Source organism: Anomaloglossus baeobatrachus, chromosome 7 (genome assembly GCF_048569485.1).
Source record: "Anomaloglossus baeobatrachus isolate aAnoBae1 chromosome 7, aAnoBae1.hap1, whole genome shotgun sequence".
Classification (NCBI taxonomy): Eukaryota; Metazoa; Chordata; class Amphibia; order Anura; family Aromobatidae; genus Anomaloglossus; species Anomaloglossus baeobatrachus.
The window spans coordinates 94,971,005-94,995,565 of NC_134359.1; the positions used below are offsets into that span (position 1 = coordinate 94,971,005).

Consider the following 24,561-nt stretch of genomic DNA (forward strand, 5'->3'; position numbering starts at 1 on the left):
ACACAGAGAGAGACAGACAGAGATAGACAGGAACTCGAAGAGAGATAGTTACTATCCCGGGCAACACCCGGGTACTACAGCTAGTAATATATAAAGCTGAGGGTATGTGTGTTTGTGTGTGTCCTCGCTAAAGGAATCCGCACCATCACATTTACAATCACAACATTTTGCACAGACACTTCATTTGACTCAGGGAACGTCATAGACTATGTTTTGAGGGGGAAATGTAACCTTGCGCTTTACAGAGTTATTCACCAAAAAAACCTGCTTACATTAAAGTCAATGGAGCTGTGAGCTACAAGTCAGTAATAGAAGCTGTGATTGGTTGTTATAGGCAACGAAGAAAATTTTTAGTATAAGAAGCTTATATGTGAGGTAATATGATATTGATAGAAACAGAGACACACACACAAAGAGACATACACACACAGAGACAGAGACACACAGAGGCAGACACAGAGACACAGACACACAGACACACAGAGATACACACAGACTGACACACACAGACAAAAACACAGAGAAACACATAGACAGAGACACACACAGACACACAGAGACAGAGACACACAGACAGAAACACACAGACAGAAACACACAGAGACTGAGACACACGGAGACAGAGACACACACAGACTGATACAGGGACAAAGACACACAGAGACACATACAGACACAGAGACACACAAAGACTGATACAGAGACTCACACACAGAGATGCACACACACAGACACACAGACACACACACAGAGACAGACACACAGAAACATGCATAAGACAAACAGAGACAGAGACACACAGAGACAGAGTGAAACAGAGACAAAGACAGAGACACACACAGACACATAGACAGAGACACAGATACACACAAAGACACAGACACATAGACAGACAGACACAGAGAGAGACAGACAACACAGAGACAGAGACACACATAGAGACACACGGACACACAAAAACAGACACAGAGACAAACATAGACAGAGACACACAGAGACAAACAGACACACAAAATCAGAGACACACAGAAGCAGAGACAGACGCAGAGGCACAAAGATAGACAGAGACACACACAGAGACACTCAGAGACACACAGAAACACACAGAAACATAGCGAGAGAGGCAGACAGAGACAGAGAGGGAGACAGATAGACAGAGAGGGAGACAGACAGTCAGTGTGGGAGACGCCTGGTACTACAGCTAGTACATGTATATATATATAGATATATATATATATATCTATATATATATACAGTTAGGTCCAGAAATATTTGGACAGTGACACAATTTTTGCGAGTTGGGCTCTGCATGCTACCACATTGGATTTGAAATGAAACCTCTACAACAGAATTCAAGTGCAGATTGTAACGTTTAATTTGAAGGTTTGAACAAAAATATCTGATAGAAATTGTAGGAATTGTACACATTTCTTTACAAACACTCCACATTTTAGGAGGTCAAAAGTAATTGGACAAATAAACCAAACCCAAACAAAATATTTTTATTTTCAATATTTTGTTGCGAATCCTTTGGAGGCAATCACTGCCTTAAGTCTGGAACCCATGGACATCACCAAACGCTGGGTTTCCTCCTTCTTAATGCTTTGCCAGGCCTTTACAGCCGCAGCCTTCAGGTCTTGCTTGTTTGTGGGTCTTTCCGTCTTAAGTCTGGATTTGAGCAAGTGAAATGCATGCTCAATTGGGTTAAGATCTGGTGATTGACTTGGCCATTGCAGAATGTTCCACTTTTTTGCACTCATGAACTCCTGGGTAGCTTTGGTTGTATGCTTGGGGTCATTGTCCATCTGTACTATGAAGCGCCGTCCGATCAACTTTGCGGCATTTGGCTGAATCTGGGCTGAAAGTATATCCCGGTACACTTCAGAATTCATCCGGCTACTCTTATCTGCTGTTATGTCATCAATAAACACAAGTGACCCAGTGCCATTGAAAGCCATGCATGCCCATGCCATCACGTTGCCTCCACCATGTTTTACAGAGGATGTGGTGTGCCTTGGATCATGTGCCGTTCCCTTTCTTCTCCAAACTTTTTTCTTCCCATCATTCTGGTACAGGTTGATCTTGGTCTCATCTGTCCATAGAATATTTTTCCAGAACTGAGCTGGCTTCATGAGGTGTTTTTCAGCAAATTTAACTCTGGCCTGGCTATTTTTGGAATTGATGAATGGTTTGCATCTAGATGTGAACCCTTTGTATTTACTTTCATGGAGTCTTCTCTTTACTGTTGACTTAGAGACAGATACACCTACTTCACTGAGAGTGTTCTGGACTTCAGTTGATGTTGTGAACGGGTTCTTCTTCACCAAAGAAAGTATGCGGCGATCATCCACCACTGTTGTCATCCGTGGATGCCCAGGCCTTTTTGAGTTCCCAAGCTCACCAGTCAATTCCTTTTTTCTCAGAATGTACCCGACTGTTGATTTTGCTACTCCAAGCATGTCTGCTATCTCTCTGATGGATTTTTTCTTTGTTTTCAGCCTCATGATGTTCTGCTTCACCTCAATTGAGAGTTCCTTAGACCGCATGTTGTCTGGTCACATCAACAGCTTCCAAATGCAAAACCACACACCTGTAATCAACCCCAGACCTTTTAACTACTTCATTGATTACAGGTTAACGAGGGAGACGCCTTCAGAGTTAATTGCAGCCCTTAGAGTCCCTTGTCCAATTACTTTTGGTCCCTTTAAAAAGAGGAGGCTATGCATTACAAAGCTATGATTCCTAAACCCTTTCTCCGATTTGGATGTGAAAACTCTCATATTGCAGCTGGGAGTGTGCACTTTCAGCCCATATTATATATATAATTGTATTTCTGAACATGTTTTTGTAAACAGCTAAAATAACAAAACTTGTGTCACTGTCCAAATATTTCTGGACCTAACTGTATATATATATATATATATATATATATATATATATATATATATATATATATATATACAGCATATGCTACACACATATAAAGGGATGCATCTCAGGCCTGCAACACACATCCGTGCCTCCGGTACGTGTTTGGTACGTTTTTGCACGTACCGGAGAAACGGAGACACGTTGACCAATGTTACCCTATGGTAGATGGCACACACACGTAAAATCACACGGAACGTGTGTCCGTGTGGTTAGTACGTGCGTGCGTTTTTCCACACGGTCAACATGTCCGTTTTTGGCCGTAAACACGCAGGCACGGACCCGCTAAAGTCAATGGGTCCATGCCTGCACGGACGGCACACGTAGCATGTCCGTGTTCAGCACGTACCGTCCGTGTGCGTTTTTAAACGAACGATGTCGGGGTTTTTTTTTTGTTAAATGTCAGTCTGCTTACCTTTTTTTCTGCTGTTCTCAGTCATCATCCCTTTGGCGCTCGGTCTGTATCTTCCCCTGTCGCATACTCACCGATCCCCGATCATCAGTGCGGTGAAGAACAGCTGTTCCAAAGGTACGCGGCTTCAATTAATTTGAAAATGTCGGCCGCTCATTAATCAATCTACTATTCCCTGCTTCCCCCGCCCACAGGCGCCTATGATTGGTTGCAGTTAGACACGCCCACATGCTGAGTAACAGCTGTCTCACTGCAACCAATCACAGCCGCCGGTGGGCGGGTATATATTGTGCAGTAAAATAAATAATTAATTAAATAAAAAAAAACGACGTGCGGTCCCCCCAACTTTGATACCAGCCTAGGTAAAGCCATACGGCTGAAGGCTGGTATTCTCAGGATGGGGAGCTCCGCGTTATGGGGAGCCCCGCAGCCTAAAAATATCAGCCAGCAGCCACCCAGAATTGCCGCATCCATTAGATGCGATAGTTCTGGAACTCTACCCAGCTCTTCCCGATTTGCCCTGGTGCGTTGGCAATCGGGGTAATAAGGAGTTAATGGCAGCAACCCATAGCTGCCACTAAGTCCTAAATTAATCATTACAGGCGTCTATGAGACACCCCCAATGATTAACCTGTAATTTAAAATTAATAAACACACACAACAAAAAATCCTTTATTTGCAATAAAAAACACTAACAAATACCCTCGTTCACCACTTTATTAAGCCTCAAAAACCCATCCATGTCCGGCGTAATCCACGGAGGTCCCGCGTCGCTTCCAGCTCTGCTATATGAAGGTGACAGGAGCTGCAGAAGAACACCACCGCACCTGTCAGCTCCACGCAGCAACTGAGATGAGTAGCCCGATCAGCGATGATGTCACTCAGGTAACTTGCGGCCACCGCTGGATCCTCCAACTGTGAAAGCAAGTCGCCCAAGTGACAGCGATGAAGTCACAGGTGAGTTGCGGTCTCGGGGGGAGGACTCCAGCTGGCCGCGGGTAGCCTGAGTGATGGCATCGCAAATTGCGCTGCTCACTTCAGTCACTCAGGGGATTAGCGGTCACCGGTGAGTCCTTCACGTGTGACCGCTAATCAGTACTCGACACCCAGACAGAGCCGCGGTATGACAATGAAGTCGGGTGAAGTTCACCCGAGTTCATTCTCATCGCGTAACTCTGTCTGCTGTCAGCCGACATGTATCAACGACATTGATCTTCATATACGGATCATTTCACACGGACATTACATGTACGCATACACAGCCATTCCACACGCACACACGGCAAGCATACGCCATCACACGGATGTCATACGTACCGAAGAAACGCCCATAAAAAACGGAACACGGACCCGAAAAACGGAACGTGAGACACGTACGGTTTTTAAGCGAAAGTGTGTTTTAGGCCTCAAACAGTAAAGTAGCAAAATTACAATACACTTAAGTAAATATTTTATAGATTAAGTGGATACCAAACGCAGACTATACTATATGCTTATAGAATAATATATTGATGGATGACACAACAATGTCAGGTACACCTCCTCATTGGAGCATTCATAGGCAAGTGAGAGTGGGGCAAAGGCAGTGGGAAAGGAATATATACAGTATACAAAAATATACTGGTGTTCTAACCGCACCCAGACCACCCCAAAACTGCATATTTTCGAGTGATCTTTTATTGTGGCCAGCCTAATAAGGGTACCGTCACACTTAAGCGACGCTCCAGCGATCCCACCAGAAATCTGACCTGGTCAGGATCGCTGGTGCATCGCTACATGGTCACTGGTAAGCTGTCAATCAGGGAGATCTCACCAGCGACCAGTGACCAGCCACCAGCCAGCAGCGACTCGTGGAAACGATGCTGCGCTTGGTAACCAAGGTAAATATTGGGTAACTAAGCAAAATGCTTTGCTTGGTTACCCAATATTTACCCTGGTTACCAGCGCACACCGCTTAGCGCTGGCTCCCTGCACTCGTAGCCAGGATACACATCGGATTACTAAGCAAAGCGCTTCGCTTAGTTACCCAATGTGTACTCTTGCTATGTGTGCAAGGAGCCGGCACTGACAGCCTGAGAGCGGCGGACGCTAGTGACCAAGGTAAATATTGGGTAACCAAGCTAAGCACTTCTCTTAGTTACCCGATGTGTACCTTGGTTACCAGCGTCCGCAGCTTCCAGATGCCGGCTCCTTGCTCCCTGCACATTCAGATCTTTGCTCTCTTGCTGTCAAACACAGCAATGTGTGCTTCATAGCGGGAGAGCAACGAGCAAAAAATGAACCAGCACTGTGTGTAACGAGCAGCGATTTCACAGCAGGGGCCAGGTCGCTGCTCAGTGTCACACACAGCGAGATCACTAATGAGGTCACTGGTGCGTCACAAAAACCGTGACTCAGAAGCGATCTCGCTAGTGATCTCGCTATGTGAGAAGTACCCCTTAGGCACACCTGTGCTATAATCATGCTGACTAATCAGTATCTTGATATTCCACACTGGTGCCTTATCTCGGCAAAGGAGAAGTGCTCAGTAAAACAGATTAGACACATTTGCAAACAATATATGAAAGAAAAAGGCATTTTGTGTGTACCGCCCCGCGCTCAGCCGCAGCCAAGCCGCTCGGATCCGGGTTCGTTCAGTGGGTGGCTCGAGCACCTCCGGACCCGGGGGTCACGTCGCTCTGCAAGGGGTTGCTGGCAATCTCAATGGGGGTGGTGGTTAGGTAGGTGTACGGCTGGAATCGTGTTTTGAGTTCGTGACGCCACCCACGGGACGTGGTGAAGGTGTAGACACCACCGCTGCAATTACAGTGCACCTTGGGGAGATGGTAATGCAGCAAGATGTTAACCCCTCCGTGGGCAGGAATGGTGGCCCCGGGACCCGTTTGAGAAGTGATGTGGTGGCTGGGCGGTGCAGGGCGGTGCACGGCCGGATGGCACTGTTGTACTCACTATGACAGATACACCGGAGTCTCTGGTAAACCAAAAAGGATGGTGGTCGGTGCCCGCAGCCGGCTGCGTCTGGTCCCCCACCAGGTTGGTGGTCCCTGCCTTTCTCCTGCACCTCTTTTGTAGATTCTGACTGCCTACACTTCAGCGACGGGAGTCCGTTCCCCGGCGTGTATGTGTCGGGAGAGCCCATTTTGCCCGCAGGCGCTGGCCCGTGGGATCTCTCTGCCTGTGTGGTGGCTTTCTATCCCCCGCTATTGCCATCTTTCGGGTCTTGGGACGGGAAAGGACCTAAGGTCCAGACCTCAATCAGTAAATTCGACATGGTCCAGTGGCTTCTGGACCTCGTTCTGGGTCTGAGTACCCCTCCTGGTGCTCCGGTTTCCGGTTGGTTCCCCGGTTCGGTACCGGCGGGCCACTACCCTGTCCCGGTCCCTTACGGTTCCACCAGCCATCTTCCCGAAGCCTGCAGGCGGCAACCACCGTCTGCCTCCTGGCCACAGGGTATCCGGGCTACGACCCAGATCCCTGACAGACGTTTACACTTTGCTACTGCTCTCCACCTCCAAAACTGATCTGTTTGTGTTTTTCCCGCCTCAGGCTATCTGAACTCCTCGGTGGGCGTAGCCAATCGCCTGGTTCCACCCCCGGGTGTGAACGTCAAGACCTGAGAGGGGTGACACAGGGTTTTTAGGTTGGCTGCTGTTATCTTTTTTAAGGGGACGGGTGTAATGCAAGGGCCTACCTGTGACTAGCTGGCAAGTCCAGGGCATCATATGTGCACATAAAAATAGTCTTAGATCTTTGAGTTCAGCTAATGAAAATTGAAAGCAAAAACAAGTGTTGCTTTTATATTTTTTGTTCATTGTAGATGAGATTTTTCTCAGCATGCCATTTTCGACTTCCAATTGCAATAAATGAGGAGGCTTAAATCTGCAATAAATTACAATGCTGCTAAGTTTGTTGCAGATCCGCTGTGGTTCCACAGCAAAATCTGCATGTGAAGAGTAAAAAACATGAAAAATTAAAAAAGCAAAACAAAGAACAGTATTTATAACTGTCTATAGGACAAAACATCACCACAGGAGGTGGCATGTACCAAAACCTAGGAGCAGATGTATTAAAATATTATTTGCCTAAAGGGAAATTAGCAGCACAAGTTGATGCAAATCTGCAACTGGAGAGAGTGATCGCTGCAAATTTGCATTCCGTGAACATACCCTGACTATGTGGGTGGTGTCGCAATTCATATTTTTTTATCACAGTTTAGCAATGTAATCCATTAACCTCTTCCGCACCGATTTTCCATTTTTGTGATTACGGTTTTTCCTCCTCTTATTCCAAGAGCCATAACTTTTTTTAATTTTTCCTTAGCCGTGTGAGGGCTTGTTTTTTACAGGATGAGTTGTACTTTTGAATGGCCCCCTTTATTTCATCAAGTGATGTACTGCAAAGTGGGAAGTCCGGCAAAGTAGCAAAAACAAAAGCAATTCCGCAGTTGTTTTTTTTTTTATTTACAGTGTTAATTTTACAGTAAAAAAATCCTGGAAATATGATTGTACAGGTCAGCACGATTCTACAGATACCAAACATGCATAGTTTTTATTTTATTTAACTGGTGAAAAAAGTCAGCAATTTGTAAAAAAAAAATAATTACGGTAAATAACTTTTCGCTTGTGTCACAATTTTCTAAGAGCCATAACGTTTTAAATTTTCAGCATATGTACCTGTCTTCTTTTTGCATATCGAGTCAATGTTTTTATTGAAATCATTTTATGGTAGTTACGATGTTTTGAGCGCCTCCTGTTAAAAAATGTTGTGTTGTGGAAGCTTATTAAAAACATTTTTGGCCTTTTTTTTGTTACGCTGTTTACTGATTGGATTAATTTATTTTATATTTTGATGGATCAAACTTACAAATGCAGCGATACCAAATATGTTTATTTTTTTACTTCTTAATTTTTAATACAGGAATGGGCTGATTTGAACTTTTATATATTTTTTAAAACTTTATTTATTTACTTCTCACTGTATTTGTTTGTCCCCTTAGTGTATGTGCACACAATGCAGATTTAGTTGCAGAAATTTCTGCACCAAATCTGCACCTCTTGGCAGGAAAATACACATGTGGAATGACGTGCACAGTTGCTGGTGCGCATTCAGTTGAACCTGTCAGGTGCAATATGCACCCCGAACCACGAGCAGTTCTGGGTGCATATTGCTAATCCCTGCCTAACCGTCCCTGTATCTACAGTCATGGCCAAAGGTTTTCAGAATGACACCAAAATTATATTTTCACATTATCTGTTGCCCTCTGGTTTTTAATTGTGTTTGTCTGATGTTTACATCACATACAGAAATATAATTGCAATCATATTATGAGTACCAAAAGGTTATTTTGACAGTTAGAATGAGTTAATGCAGCAAGTCAATATTTGCAGTGTTGACCGTTCTTCTTCAGGACCTCTGCAATTGTCCCTGGCATGCTCTCAATCAACTTCTGGACCAAATCCTGACTGATAGCTGTCCATTCTTGCATAAGCAATGCTTGCATTTTGCCAGAATTTGTTGGTTTTTGTTTGTCCACCCGTCTCTTGATGATTGCCCACAAGTTCTCAATGGGATTAAGATCTGGGGAGTTTCCAGGCCATGGACCCAAAATCTCTATGTTTTGTTCCATGAGCCATTTAGTGATCACCTTTGCTTTATGACAAGGTGCTCCATCATGCTGGAAAAGGCATTGTTGGGCGCCAAACTGCTCTTGGACAGTTGGGAGAAGTTGCTCTTGGAGGATATTCTGGTACCATTCTTTATTCATGGCTGTGTTTTTAGGCAAGACTGTGAGTGAGCCGATTCCCTTGGCTGAGAAGCAAGCCCACACATGAATCGTTTCAGGATGCTTAACAGTTGGCATGAGACAAGACTGGTGGTATCGCTCACCTCTTCTTCTCCTAATAAGCTGTGTTCCAGATGTCCCAAACAATCTAAAAGGGATTCATCTGAGAAAATGACTTTACCCCAGTCCTCAGCAGTCCACTCCCTGTACCTTTTGAAGAATATCAGTCGGTCCCTGATGTTTTTTCTGGAGAGAAGTGGCTTCTTTGCTGCACTCCTTGAAACCAGGCCTTGCTCAAAGAGTATCTGCCTCACAGTGCGTGTAGAAGCACTCACACCAGCCTGCTGCCATTGCTGAGCTAGCTCGGCACTGCTGGTAGTCTGATCCCGCAGCTGAAACAGTTTTAAGATACGGTCCTGGCATTTGCTGGTCCTTCTTGGGCGCCCTGGAGCCTTTTTGGCAACAAGGGAAGCTCTCTCCTTGAAGTTCTTGATGATGCGATAGATTGTTGACTGAGGTGCAATCTTTGTAGCTGCGATACTCTTCCCTGTTAGGCCATTTTTGTGCAGAGCAATGATGGCTGCACGTGTTTCTTTAGAGATAACCATGGTTAACTGAAGAGAAACAATGATACCAAGCACCAGCCTCCTTTTAAAGTGTCCAGTGGTGTCATTCTTACTTAATCATGACTGATTGATCGCCAGCCCTATCCTCATCAACACCCACACCTGTGTTAATGGAACAATCACTAAAACAATGTTAGCTGCTCCTTTTAAGGCAGGAATGCAATGCTGTTGAAATGTGTTTTGGGGGTTAAAGTTCATTTTCTTAGCCAATATTGACTTTGCAAGTAATTGCTGTTGATGAGGCCAGGGACTAGTCACAAGGGCTTTAGATCCCTTGGCTAGTCAGCCCTCTTAGCATGTAAGCACGCCCCTGTGGGCACACATACACCCGGCTTCATAGGATGCATATCTGGAAGTCCGGGACTTCTGATCATGCGCACTGAGACAAAATCCAGCATCGGAGGTGATGGCAGCAGAGTGCGGTGAGATCAACCATGCCTCTGATGCTATGCCTTCATTAGCATGTTAGCACTCCCACAGGGTGCGTGCTTACATGCTAAGAAAGCCGACTAGCCAAGGGAAGTAACGGCCTTGCAACCGTTCTCTGTCATCATTAGCATATGATAAAAGATCTTTAGAAATACTTTATCTAAATATCTCTTTATCTATGCTACTAGATACAGGGACTGTTAGGTAGGGATAAGCAATGTGCACCTAGAACTGCTCATGGTTCAGGGTGAATATTGCACCTGACAGGTTCCCTTTAAATACTTCCCTCAGAGTTTAACAGTGGCGTTTGTCAAATTAACCTCCGTTGGTGGATCTCCAAATCCCCCGTGCGTGTTAGCGACAGATAAAACAGCTATCATCTGCAGGGAACGATGCAGGCTTGGATTGCAAGCCCGCATCAAAGTCAGGGAGCTGGTACATAATGTAATAGTACGTTAGATGTGGGTAAGGAGTTAAAACACTCTTTCCTTTTAGCCCTCATATGATTTTCACTTTTTTTTCCATTTATTTTCACATTAATTCATTAATTGTATGGCACAATTATTAACTGTAAATTCTTTCTTTCAATATTCTGCTACACCCCTTCTGTTCTGGACAGAGTGGCTGTCACTGTTTTGTAAGACCCCCTACCACGGGGCTGCAAGGGTATTCTCCTTTTGCCAATTAAACTACCCATGACCCTAAAACTAGCCCATGACTTACATTAACCCTTTTGACTCCTGCTACATCCCCGTGATCAACATAGTACCCCTTATACAGCACCTACAGTAGGGGACATAATTATTTGATCCCTTGCTGATCTTGTAAGTTTGCCCACTGACAAAGACATGATTAGTCTATAATTTTAAGGGTAGGTTAATTTTAAGAGTGAAAAATAGAATATCAAAAATAAAATCTAGAAAATCCCATTGTATAAAGTATATAAATTTATTTGGATTTTGCAGAGAGAAATAAGTATTTGATCCCCTACCAACCATTAAGAGTTCTGGCTCCTACAGACACTTAGACGCTCCTAATCAACTTGTTACCTGCATTAAAGACAACTGTCTTAAATTTTCACCTGTATAAAAGACTCCTGACCACAGACTCAATTAATCAGTCAGACCCTAACCTCTACAACATGGACAAGAACAAAGAGCTTTCTAAGGATGTCAGGGACAAGATTATAGACCTGCACAAGGCTGGAATGGGCTACAAAACAATAAGTAAGATGCTGGGTGAGAAGAAGACAACTGTTGGTGCAATAGTAAGAAATTGAAAGAAATACAAAATAAGTGTCAATCGACATTGATCTGGGGCTCCATGCAAAATCCCACCTTGTGGGGTATCCAAGATCATGAGAAAGGTGAGTAATCAGCCTAAAACTACACGGACGGAACTTGTTAATGATCTCAAGGCAGCTGAGACCACTGTCACCAATTAAACCATTGGTAACACATTACACCGTAGGTGTTGGCTGGAGCCATGTACCTATAAATCCTCAGTGGCAACCTCCTTCCCTCCACCAGGACATTAAAAATGGGTCATGGCTCAGTCTTCCAGCTCGACAATGACCCAAAACATACAGCCAAGGCAACAAAGGAGTGGCTCAAAAAGAAGCACATTGAGGTCATGGAGTGGCCTAGCCAGGCCCCAGACCTTAATCCCATAGAAAACATATACAAGTTGCCAAGCAACTGCCTCAAAATCTTAATGATTAGAGATGATCTTCAAACAGGAGTGGACCAAACTTCCTCCTGACGTGAACAAACCTCATCATCAACTACAAAAAAGTCTGACAGCTGTGCTGCCAGCAAGGGTTTTGCCACCAAGTATAAAGTCTTGTTAGCCAGAGGGATCAAATACTTATTTCTCTCTGCAAAATGCAAATAAGAGTATTTAATTATTACAATGTGATTTTCTGGATTTTATTTTTGATATTTGATCTCTCACTGTTAAAATTAACCTACCCTTAAAATTATAGACTGTTCATGTCTTTGTCAGTGGGTAAACTTACAAAATCAGCAAGGGATCAAATACTTATTTCCTCCACTGTAACTATTAAAGTTATAAAAAGAGAAACTGAGGAATTGAAATCTGTTATCTCATGAATTCTTGTCTTGATTGTATTTTTTGTAATTTTTCTACTTTTCTGATTTTTTTTGTTTCTACCATAAATAAATTATATTTTGAAATGGTAAAAAGGCAAACACCACCCTCTACACTGCAATGATAATGTATGTTTCCATTTGACAGATTCTTATATCAGAACTAAAAAAAATCAAAGCAAGAACGAACAGATCATCATGGCGGGCCAAATATACAAGAAGATGGCATTTTCATTAACATATCAAAAGTCTATAATTCCAGTCTCCAATGAAATCACTGATATTGTTTTATCCTATGTGAAACAAAAAGTAAGTATAATCAGAATTTGGGCTATTGAGTCAAAGATTCCAATCCTATTTATCTGTAATATCAGTTCTCCTGGCATGTCTGCTATACTAGACTTGCATTCCCTATTAATTCTAGAGCACCTTTTCTTCTCTTAGGCCCTGTGCACACGCTGCAGATTTACCGCGGATTTTGCAGCGGATTTGCCACGGAATTGCTGCAGAAAATGTGTCTAAAATTCCACAGCAAATCCTATGGGTTTGAAAAAATGCTGTGCACCCACTGTGTTTTTTCATACCCTCAGATTTACCCGCGGATTTCCGTGGCGGAATTAAATAGCATGTCACTTCTTTTCCGCAGGTACCTGCGGTTTTTGCCATAGATAATGGTAAAAACCGCGGGGACCAATTTGCGGAAAATCCGCAGTAAATCTGCGGCAAACTGCGGGTGCAGTTTTACCACGGTTTTTACCACGGGTGCGGGATTCTTTTAGAGGGTCCGTTTTTTTCTCAAGAAAAATGCGCTTTCTAGTGCACACATAGCCTTAGGCCCTGTGCGCACGCTGCGGATTTACCACGGATTTTGCAGTGGAATTGCTGCAGAAAATGTGTCTAACATTGTTGCAGTCATTCCCCAGCAAATCCTATGGGTTTTAAAAAATGTTGTGCGCACACTGTATTTTTTTATACCCAAAGATTTTCCTCTGCGGAATTAATGAGCATGTCACTTCTATTCCGCAGGTACCTGCGGTTTTTGCCATAGATAATGGGAAGGCTATGTGCTCACGCTGAGGAAAATTCTCTTTTTTCGTGGAAATTCTGCCAATTTTTTAAAAATGCGCAGTACAGTGAGTCCACAGCCATTTCTATGGCATTTGGGGAGTGCTGTACCCATGCTGCGTCTTTTTCCACAGCGGAAATAATGCGGATTTCCCTGCGGAAAAATCTGCAGCATGTCAATTATTCCTGCGAATTTTTCCACAGGGTCCCATGCTTACCTGCCTTGATAGCAAACACCGGAGTCACTTCCTCCAGTGCAGAGGAGTGCAGTGGAGCAAGGAGCAGGCAACAGGAGGTGGTGGGCCGGGCCTGCACAAGCTTCGGTTATGTGACAGCCAGAGCTAGTTCAGGCCCGCCCACCTTCTCCTGCAAAGTGCAGACACTGACAGACACGGCCGGAAAGTGAAGTGCTGTGTGATGGAGGTAAGTATGAACTCCTGATCACTCCAGCACTTGTTCTGCATTGAGGATGCAGTTCCGAAGCCATGGTACTGTATCCTCAATGCAGAATGACCGCAGCATATCTGCAGGACATTCCGCAAATAAACCGCAGCATGTAAACAGACAAAGTTGTGCTGCGGATTTCTGGTAGCTCCTGCGGATATATCCGCAGGACACTTTCCCCGTGGGCACATAGCCTAAAAACCGCAGGGACCAACTTAGGGAAAATCCACTGTAAATCTGCGGTAAATCCGTGGCAAAAAAACATGGGTGCGGTTTTTACTACGGGTGCAGGATTCTTTCAGATGATCCGTTTTTTTCTTAAGAAAATTGCATTTTCTAGTGGGCACATAGCCTTACTATTCATTCTCGAAATATCTAACTATGGCTGGTTTTACAGGTACTACATTCATGGTACAGACTGTGATGACTGGACTGGCCAAGGGATTACCACTAGAGTTGAGCGGTGTCGAGGTTCGCCAATTTCATGTTCGAGTGATCTTGGGGGGTGCTCGAGATCGAACTCGAGCTCGAGCTTTTTACTAAAAGCTCGACAGTTCGAGTTAGGCTCGAGAACGGTTCGATCAACATAAACGTGGCTTTTCACAGTAAGGCTATGTGCACAGGTTGTTGTCTGCATGCGTCCTGCGTCCCCAGCACAATCCCTCTCTCTTTCCTACTCACCAATCACAGGCATTTCACTCCACATCTGTCACAAATCTTCGGTGTCTTTTCCTCTTTAGAAAATGGCTGCCGCTTCATAGTCTATTAGTTATTCCGAGCTTTCCCTGCCCACCAGCGCCCATGATTGGTTGCAGTCATACACGTCCCCAAGCTGAGTGACAGCTGTCTCACTGCAACCAATCACAGCCGCTGGTGGGTGGGTCTATATCGTGCAGTAAAATAAATAAATAAATTAAAAAAAAAAAAATGCGGTTCCCCCCATATTTGATACCAGCCAGGATAAAGCCACACGGCTGGAGGCTGGTATTGTCAGGATGGAGAGCACCACGTTATTGTGAGCCCTCCACCCTAACAATATCAGCAGACAGTCGCCCAGAATCGCCGCATCCATTAGATGCGACAGTCCTGGGGGACTCCACCAAGCTCATCCCGAATTGCCCTGGTGCAGTGGCAATCGAGGTAATAACGGGGCTAATCATGCAATGCGTCTCCCTGAGACACCTTCTATGATCAATCTGAAAGTGAAAGTAAATAAACACACACACGGAAAAATCCTTTATTTGGAATAAAAGACAAAAAAAACTTCTCATTTACCTCTTTATTAATCACCAAATACCCCTCCAGGTACGACGTAATCCACACGACACTGTCAGCTCGACTACATGAAGCTGCAGCAACACCGTAGAACACGATCGCACTGTATCAGCTCCACATAGCAATGAAGTAAATCACGCTGTCAATAGAGACTTCAGCAATGCAGACGTCAAGATTACCAAATCTGCCTATCTTTATCATTAGAGGCAGTAGACTAGTGGATAGTGTGCTCGCCTAAGAAGCATAACTTCCAGAGTTCTAATCCCAGTCCTGATAATTTTTTTATTTTTTTTTATTTTTAATTTTAAATTATAATTATTATTTATTTATAAAGTGAAAGTAAAGAAACACACACAGCGAAAAATCCTTTATTTGGAATAAAAGACAATAAACACCTCATTTACACCTTTATTAATCACCAAATACCCCTCCAGGTCCGACGTAATCCCCACGACACTGTCAGCTAGACTACATGAAGCTGCAGCAACACCGTAGAACACGATCGCACTGTATCAGCTCCACATAGCAATGAAGTAAATGACGCTGTCAGCAGAGACTTCAGCAATGCAGAAGTCAAGATTACAAAATCTGCCAATGTTTTATCGTTAGAGGCAGTAGACTAGTGGATAGAGCGCTCGCCTAAGGCTGGAAACACGTTTATGCGTGTAAAATCGGTCCGAGTTGCATGATAAAAAGTCGGATGATTTTAGTTCACGTTAAGATCAGTGTGCAATGCAACTGCAATGCGATCCTGAGATTTTTCTCATGATTGCATTCTGTGAGCAATGCGTCTTTGATGCGTATGGGATCCGCTTTTACTACGTTTTTGCTATATGGCCGCTGACAGCGGCCACAGACAGAGCCATGTAGCAGAGCTGAATGACAGCAGACACAGACAGAGCCGCGCAAACAGAATGAAGTCGGATGAACTTCAGCCGACGTCATTGTCATCCGGCGGCTCTGTCTGTGTGACATGGCCCGATTTTCGGTCACCGGTGAAGGTCTCACCGGTGACCGCAAATCCCCTGAGTGACCGCAGTGAGCCGCGTTATCAGAGGTGCCATCACTGAGGTTACCTGCGACCACAGCTGCAGTCCTCCCGCTGAGATCTGTGGCCACGGGTAACCTGAGTGACATCATCGCTGATAGCGTGACTCACTTCAGTTGCTGCGGGGAGCTCACAGAAAGCGGTCGTGGTCTGTGGCCGCTCTCTGTCAGCTTCCGATGTAGCAGAGCTGAAAGCGTCATGGGACCACTGTGGATTACGTCGGACCTGGAGGGGTATTTGGGGACTTTATTAAAATGGTGAAAGAGGTTGGCTGTTTTTTGTCTTTTATTACAAATAAAGGATTTTTTGGATGTGTGTTTATTTTCTTTAACTAACAGGTTAATCATGGAAGATATCTTGGGGAGACATCTGCCATGATTAATCTTGGACTTTGTGGCAGCTATAGGCTACTGCCATTAACTCCTTATTACCCCAATTGCTAGTGCACCAGGGCAATTCGGGATGAGCCGGGTACAGTCCCGGGACTGTCGCATCTAATGGATGCGGCCATTCCGGGCGGCTGCTGGCTGATATTGTTAGGCTGGGGAGCTCCCCAAAACGTGGAGCTCCCCATACTGAGAACATCAGCCTTCAGCCGTTTGGCTTTACCCTGGCTGGTATAAAAATTGGGGGGAACCGCACGCCGTTTTTTTTAATTATTTATTTATTTATTTATTTAACTTCATGATATAGACCCGCACACCGGCAGCTGTGATTGGTTGCAGTGAGACAGCTGTCACTCATCGTGGGGGCGTGTCTGACTGCAATCATAGGCGCCGGTGGGCGGGGAAAGCAGGGAATACGAGATGGATTAATGAGTGGCCGGCTTTTTCAAAAGAGGAGAAGCCGCCAAAGCAGTGTGAACGCCGTGCAGCGCCGCGCCGGTGATCGGGGATCGGTGAGTATGAGAGAGGGGGGGAGAGGGATAGACCGACATGGACAGAGAGAGAGATAGAGACAGAGAGAGAGACCGACCGACCGACCGACAGAGAGAGAATAGAGACCGAGAGGGAGAGACCGACTGACAGAGATAGAGATTGACCAACATTGTGAGACCTCGCTCATTTCCAGTGTTTTCTGAAACATGCGATAAATGTATTTAGAAAAACGCTTGTCACTAGGATGGTGTGTGCGCCGGTCCGTGTGACATCCGTTTATTTACCCGCTCCCATAGAGTTGCATTGGAGAGACTCGTGCGAGAAACTCACCAAAACGCAGCATGCTGCGATTTTTTTTTCTCAGTCCGATTTGGACTGAGAAAAAATAGCAGATGGGAGCTGCCTCATTGATTAACATGTGTCCGAGTGCAATACGAGAATTTCTCACATTGCACTCGTGCGAGATAATCGCAAGTGAGACGCCAGCTTAAGAAGCATAACTTCAGGAGTTCTAATCCCGGACCCGATAAAGATTTTTTTTTTCTCTTTATTTTTTAATTTTTAATTTTAAATTATAATTATATATTTAGAATTATAATTTAATTTTCACTGAGGGGAGGAGCCGGACATCAGCTGTGAGCCGCGGGACACACCTCTAAAATCGGAGCAGTTCACGGAATAAGGCTGCTTTGCTCTCTCCTCTCTCTTTTCTCTCTTTCTCTTCTCTCTTTCCCTCTCTCTTTCTCTCTCTCTCTCTCCCAAGGAGAGGGAAGAAAGTGTTTCAGGGAGGGCTGAGAAAGCATATTACAGACAAGGAGAGGGAAGAAAGTGTTTCAGGGAGGGCTGAGAAAGCATACTACAGACAAGGAGAGGGAAGAAAGTGTTTCAGGGAGGGCTGAGAAAGCATACTACAGACAAGGAGAGGGAAGAAAGTCTTTCAGAGAGGGCAGAGAAAACATACTATCGACAAGGAGAGGGAAAAAAGTGTTTCAGGGAGGGCAGAGAAAATATACTACAGACAAGGAGAGGGAAGAAAGTGTTTCAGGGAGGGCAGAGAAAACATACTATATTATAATATAATTATTATTTATTTATAATTATAATTTAATTTAATTATGCACTGAGGGGAGGAGCCGGACATCAGCTGTGAGCCGCTGGACACACCTCTAAAATCGGAGCAGGTCACGGAATGAGGCTGCATTGCTCTCTCCTCTCTCTCTTCTCTCTCTCTTTTTCTCTCTGTCTCCCTCTCTCCTCTCTCTTTTTCTCTCTCTCCTCTCTCTCTTCTCTCTTTCTCTTCTCTCTCTCCTCTCTCTCCCCTCTCTCTCTTTCTCTCCTCTCTCTCCTCTCTCTTTTTTTCTCTTTCTCTCTCCCCTCTCTCCCTTCTCTCTCCCCTCTCTCCCCTCTCTCCCTTCTCTCTCCCTTCTCTCTCCCCTCTCTCCCCTCTCTCCCCTCTCTCCTCTCTCTCCTCTCTCTTCTCTCTCTTCTCTCTCTCCTCTCTTTCCTCTCTCTCCTCTCTCTCCTCTCTCTCCTCCCTCTCCTCTCTCTCCTCTCTCTCCTCTCTCTCTCTCCTCTCTCTCTCTCTCTCCTCTCTCTCTCTTCTCTCTCTCTTCTCTCTCTCTCTCTTCTCTCTCTCTCTCTCTTCTCTCTCTCTCTTCTCTCTCTCTCTCTTCTTCTCTCTCTCTCTCAGACCTGGCAATGATCAGCTGATGCGGTCACCTAGTCAATAGGTGAGGCCGAATTTTTACCGCCTGGCCTGCTAAACTATCAGCTGATGCTGTCGGACAGGAGTCTGCACAGAAGTGTGTAGTTTTTGGGGGTTTTTTTTGCACTGATGCATCAGCTGATTGTATAAAAGCTGTTTATACAATCAGCTGCTGTGTCATGTGATTCAGGCCCTTTTAACCTGACACATCATCTGATCGCTTTGCCTTCCAGCAAACCGATCCGATGATATTGGATCTGGATTGGACAGCACGGGAACCTTGACCTTTCAGGATTACTGAGGAGGGGGGTTCTTTATTTCAATAAAGATGGAGTCACTAATTGTGTTGTGTTTTATTTCTAATAAAAATATTTTTCTGTGTGTTGTTTTTTTTTATCTGTACTAGAAATTCATGGTGGCCATGTCTAATATTGGTGTGACACCATGAATTTCGGGCTTAGGGCCAGTTGATAATATACAGCTAGCCCTAACCCCAATATTACCCAGTGAGCCACCCGTCACCAGGGCAGCTGGAAAAGTTGGATACAGCGCCAGAAGATGGCGCTTCTATGAAAGCGCCATTTTCTGGGGCGGCTGTGGACTGCAAGTCGCAGCAGAGGGGCCCAGACTCCAATCCCCAGCTGCCTAGTTGTACCTGGCTGGACACAAAAATTGGGCGAAGCCCACGTCATTTTTCTTTTACATTATTTCATGAAATTCATGAAATAATTAAGAAAAAAGGGCTTCCCTATATTTCTGGTTCCCAGCCGGGTACAAATAGGCAACTGGGGGTTGGGGGCAGCCCGTAGCTGCCTGCTGTACATGGCTAGCATACAAAAACATGGCGAAGCTCACATAATTTTTTGGGGGCAAAAAACTCCTGCATACAGTCCTGGATGGAGTATGCTGAGCCTTGTAGTTCTGGAGCTGCTGTCTGTCTGGAGGAGAGCAGACAGCAGCTGCAGAGCTACAAGGGTCAGCATGCTCCATTCACTAGTGTATGCAGGAGAGCAGACAGCAGCTGCAGAACTACAAGGCTCAGCATACTCCATCCAGGACTAGGTAGAAAGAGGTTTTTTGCCCAGCTCACCTGTGTGATGGAAGCCAGTGATCCTGGGCTGTGCACGGAGAAGAGGTTTGGAGAGCCAGTCCATGTGCATTGAAATTGGTTAAAGGATTTCACCAGCACAAAACTCCAGGCATTTTGTTCTTTAAAATAAAACTTCCTTTATTTTCTTATCATTAAAAAGTCCATGCTATGGTGGTCAAGCCCATGTCAGAGAGGACGCGTTTCGAACATCCAGTTCTTATTCAGTCTCTAAACCATCTAGTCACAGAACTGTTTAAAAAGGGCTGAACCCAAACATGTGATCAAATGCAAGGAGAGAGCAAGACAATTACAAAAACATTAACCCCTTGAGTTATATCACTCCATATAATGCTTATAACACTTATATATATACAAAGTATTTTTTTAGCCAGATTAATATGCAAACATCAATTCATTTCTTTTATTTAAACCTTTCGGAAATCTTGTGCCCATTAAAAACATCCATTTTATTTCTCTCTGAAAGAGGATATCTTTCAAATTTCCACCCCTTCTAGGTAGTTGAATTTTTTCAATGGCATTGACTTTCATGCCTGTTAAATTACCTGCATGTGCGTCGCGAAAATGTTGAGACGCTCCTGATAATTTTCTGGTGGTGGCATTATTAACATCATAAATGTGTTCAGATATCCTCTTTCTGAGAGAACGACAAGTGCTGCCTATATATTGTAACTGGCAAATAGTACACGATATTAAATAAACCACATGGTCTGAACTGCAGTTTATGAGTGACATTATTTTATACGTTTTTTTATCTGTAAATGAAGAAAATTCCTTCACATTTGACATATAACCGCATAGTCCACACGATCTGTGGCCACATTTGAAAGAGCCTGTGCTGGGTAACCAATTGCCAGTGTTTTTTTCTTTTTTAGTGGAACCGCACCTATTCATATGATCACTAGGTGATAACATGGATCCCAATGTGATGTTCCTTTTTGAAACAAATTTAACTCCATTTTTTAAGATTTTGTGTAATGTATCATCTGTAGATAAAATGGGTAAATATTTTTTAATAATTTTGATTACATCATAATAATTTTTACTGTATGTTGTTGAAAAAACAACTGACAATTCTTTCTGGGGATTATCTCTGGTTTTATTCATGTCCAAATATTGTGACCTACTCACTTTGATTGCCTTGGTTTTGGCTTTCTGGAGATTTGTCATTTTATACCCTCTTGCCAAAAACCTTTTTTCAATAGTGCTGCATTCTACCTCAAAACCATTTTAATTATAGAACAAGAACGAAATAAAATAGGTGTGTTGGCAGGGCTGTATTTTGCCTTCGTGCTGCCCTAGGCACTTTAAGTGGTCGCGCCCCTTATTGACAACGTAAAACTGAGTTTTCGCACACGACATCTGTTTAAGGCAGATCTACTCTGTAAAACACTTGAAAAAGTATCAATGAGAAACGAAGGGCACTAACCCCCCCCCCCAATGGGAATCACCACAGGCACATCAAAACATAGCATGAGTATAAAATATTCCCACCGTCCCCACTTATATACTGTGACTGTCACACTGCCCCTAATATACTACACACTGCCCTCCCTTATAAATTATATCCACCACACCTTCCTCGATTATGAAATATGATCTGCACATTGTCCTCACATCATACTGCCCCCTCCTCACAATGTCCCATGCATGCTGCCCCCTCCTCACAGTGTCCCATGCATGCTGCCCCCTCCTCACAGTGTCCCATGCATGCTGCCCCCTCCTCACAGTGTCCCATGCATGCTGCCCCCTCCTCACAGTGTCCCATGCATGCTGCCCCCTCCTCACAGTGTCCCATGCATGCTGCCCCCTCCTCACAGTGTCCCATGCATGCTGCCCCCTCCTGACAGTGTCCCATGCATGCTGCCCCCTCCTCACAATGTCCCATGCATGCTGCCCCCTCCTCAGTGTCCCATGCATGCTGCCCCTCTCCATGAGCTCCTAATGCTGCCTTCCTCTTTTCCATAATGTCACCTCCATGCTGCCCCATTCATCCTAAGACCACCACACTAACGCTTATGCTGAGACCCCCCCCCACACACACTACCCCACTCTTGATATTGACTCCCCTACATTGTTCCACTCCATACTGAGCCCAGACATGCTGCTCCTTCTCCATAATGAGCTCCCAATGCTGGCCCCCTCTTATTCTGAGCCCTTACACTCCCGCCCATCGATATTGTCATTGCACTATCCCTCAACCCTTGTCTTCTGTCTCTAGCATTGGCCCCTCTCTCCCATTCCCCCAGCAGCAGCCGCTCTCTCCCGCCTTCACCAGCAGCCTCTCCCCCAGCATCAGCCTCTCTCTCCCCAGCCTCCCCCAGCATCAGCCTCTCTCCCCCCAGCCTCCCCCAGCTTCAGCCTCTCTCCCCCCAGCCTCCCGCAGCATCAGCCTCTCTCCTCCCAGCCTCCCCCAGCATGAGCCTCCTCCAGCATCAGCCTCTCTCCTCCCAGTTTCCCCCAGCATCAGCCTCTCTCCTCCCAGCCTCCCCCAGCATGAGCCTCCTCCAGCATCAGCCTCTCTCCTCCCAGCCTCCCCCAGCATCAGCCTCCTCCAGCATCAGCCTCTCTCCTCCCAGCCTCCCCCAGCATCAGCCTCCTCCAGCATCAGCCTCTCTCCTCCCAGCCTCCCCCAGCATCAGCCTCCTCCAGCATCAGCCTCTCTCCTCCCAGCCTCCCCCAGCATCAGCCTCCTCCAGCATCAGCCTCTCTCCTCCCAGCCTCCCCCAGCCTCAGCCTCCCTGCTCCCAGCATCAGCCTCCCTCCTCCCAGCCTCCCCCAGCCTCCCTCCTCCCAGCCTCCCCCAGCCTCAGCCTCCCTCCTCCCAGCCTTCCCCAGCTTCAGCCTCCCTCCTCCCAGCCTCCCCTAGCCTCAGCCTCCCTCCTCCCCAAGCATCAGCCTCCCTCCTCCCAGCCTCCCCCAGGATCAGCCTCCCTCCTCCCAGCCTCCCCCAGCATCAGCCTTCCTCCTCCCAGCCTCCCCCAGCATCAGCCTTCCTCCTCCCAGCCTGCCCCAGCATCAGCCTTCCTCCTCCCAGCCTCCCCCAGCATCAGCCTTCCTCCTCCCAGCCTCCCCCAGCATCAGCCTCCCTCCTCCAAGCCTCACCTTCCCCCTCCCAGCATCAGCCTCTCTCCTCCCAGCCTCCCTCCTCCCAGCCTCCCCCAGCCTCAGCCTCCCTCCTCCCAGCCTCCCCCAGCCTCAGCCTCCCTCCTCCCAACCTCCCCAAGCATCAGCCTCCCTCCTCCCAGCCTCCCCCAGCATCAGCCTCCCTCCTCCCAGCCTCCCCCAGCATCAGCCTCCCTCCTCCCAGCCTCCCCCAGCATCAGCCTCCCTCCTCCCAGCCTCCCCCAACATCAGCCTCCCTCCTCCCAGCCTCCCCCAGCATCAGCCTTCCTCCTCCCAGCCTCCCCCAGCATCAGCCTCCCTCCTCCAAGCCTCACCTTCCCCCTCCCAGCCTCCCCCAGCATCAGCCTCTCTCCTCCCAGCCTCCCCCAGCATCAGCCTCCCCCAGCCTCAGCCTCCCTCCTCCGAGCCTCCCCCAGCATCAGCCTCCCCCAGCCTCAGCCTCCCTCCTCCCAGCCTCCCCCAGCATCAGCCTCCCTCCTCCCTCCCTCCTCCAAGTCTCCCTCAGCATCAGCTTCCCTCCTCCAAGCCTCCCCCTCCCCCTCCCAGCCTCCCTCAGCATCAGCCTCCCTCAGCATCAGCCTCCCCCTCCCAGACTCCCCCAGAATCAGCCTCTCTCCTCCCAGCCTCCCCCAGCATCAGCCTCCCTGCTCCCAGCATCAGCCTCCCTCCTCCCAGCATCAGCCTCCCTCCTCCCAGCCTCCCCCAGCATCAGCCTCCCTCCTCCAAGCCTCACCTTCCCCCTCCCAGCCTCCCTCCTCCCAGCCTCCCTCCTCCCAGCCTCCCTCCTCCCAGCCTCAGCCTCCCCCAGCCTCAGCCTTCCCCAGCTTCAGCCTCCCTCCTCCCAGCCTCCCCTAGCCTCAGCCTCCCTCCTCCCAACCTCCCCCAGCATCAGCCTCCCTCCTCCCAGCCTCCCCTAGCCTCAGCCTCCCTCCTCCCAACCTCCCCCAGCATTAGCCTCCCTCCTCCCAGCCTCCCCCAGCATCAGCCTCCCTCCTCCCAGCCTCCCCCAGCATCAGCCTCCCTCCTCCCTCCCTCCTCCAAGTCTCCCTCAGCATCAGCTTCCCTCCTCCAAGCCTCCCCCTCCCCCTCCCAGCCTCCCTCAGCATCAGCCTCCCTCAGCATCAGCCTCCCCCTCCCAGACTCCCCCAGAATCAGCATCTCTTCTCCCAGCCTCCCCCCCCAGCTTCAGCCTCTCTCTCCCCCCAGCCTCAGCCTCTCTCTCCCCCCAGCCTCTCTCCCCCCAGCCTTAGCCTCTCTCTCCCCCCAGCCTCCCCCCCAGCCTCAGCCTCTCTCCCCCCAGCCTCAGCCTCTCTTCCCAGCCTCCCCCCAGCCTAAGCCTCTCTGTCTTCCCAGCCTCAGCCTCTCTCTCTCTTCCCAGACTCCCCCCAGCCTCAGCCTCTTTCTCTTCCCAGCCTCTCTCTCTTCCCAGCCTCCCCCAGCCTCAGCCTCTCTCTCTTCCCAGCCTCCCCCCAGTCTCAGTCTCTCTCTCTTCCCAGCCTCAGCCTCTCTCTCTCTTCCCAGCCTCCCCTCAGCCTCTCTCTTCCCAGCCTCTCTCTCTTCCCAGCCTCAGCCTCTCTCTCTCTTTTCCCAGCCTCCCCCCAGCCTCTCTCTCTTCCCAGCCTCACCC

At 47.0% G+C, this 24,561-nt stretch overlaps 1 protein-coding gene across 2 annotated transcripts in view; it reads left to right on the top strand.

The window, feature by feature from the left end:
* The window catches only part of LOC142245126 (putative methyltransferase DDB_G0268948), a 179,006-nt gene that overhangs the window by 38,769 nt on the left and 115,676 nt on the right, over nucleotides 1–24,561 (top strand). The window contains exons 1-2 of one of the 2 annotated variants that reach the window (XM_075317483.1): nucleotides 3,390–3,457; nucleotides 12,434–12,594. In XM_075317483.1, the coding sequence (XP_075173598.1) occupies nucleotides 12,484–12,594 (111 nt within the window). In that variant the 5' untranslated portion in view covers nucleotides 3,390–3,457; nucleotides 12,434–12,483. Of the gene's footprint in view, nucleotides 1–3,389; nucleotides 3,458–12,433; nucleotides 12,595–24,561 lie in introns of those variants that run through there. The other variant, XM_075317482.1, reaches the window with a different exon arrangement.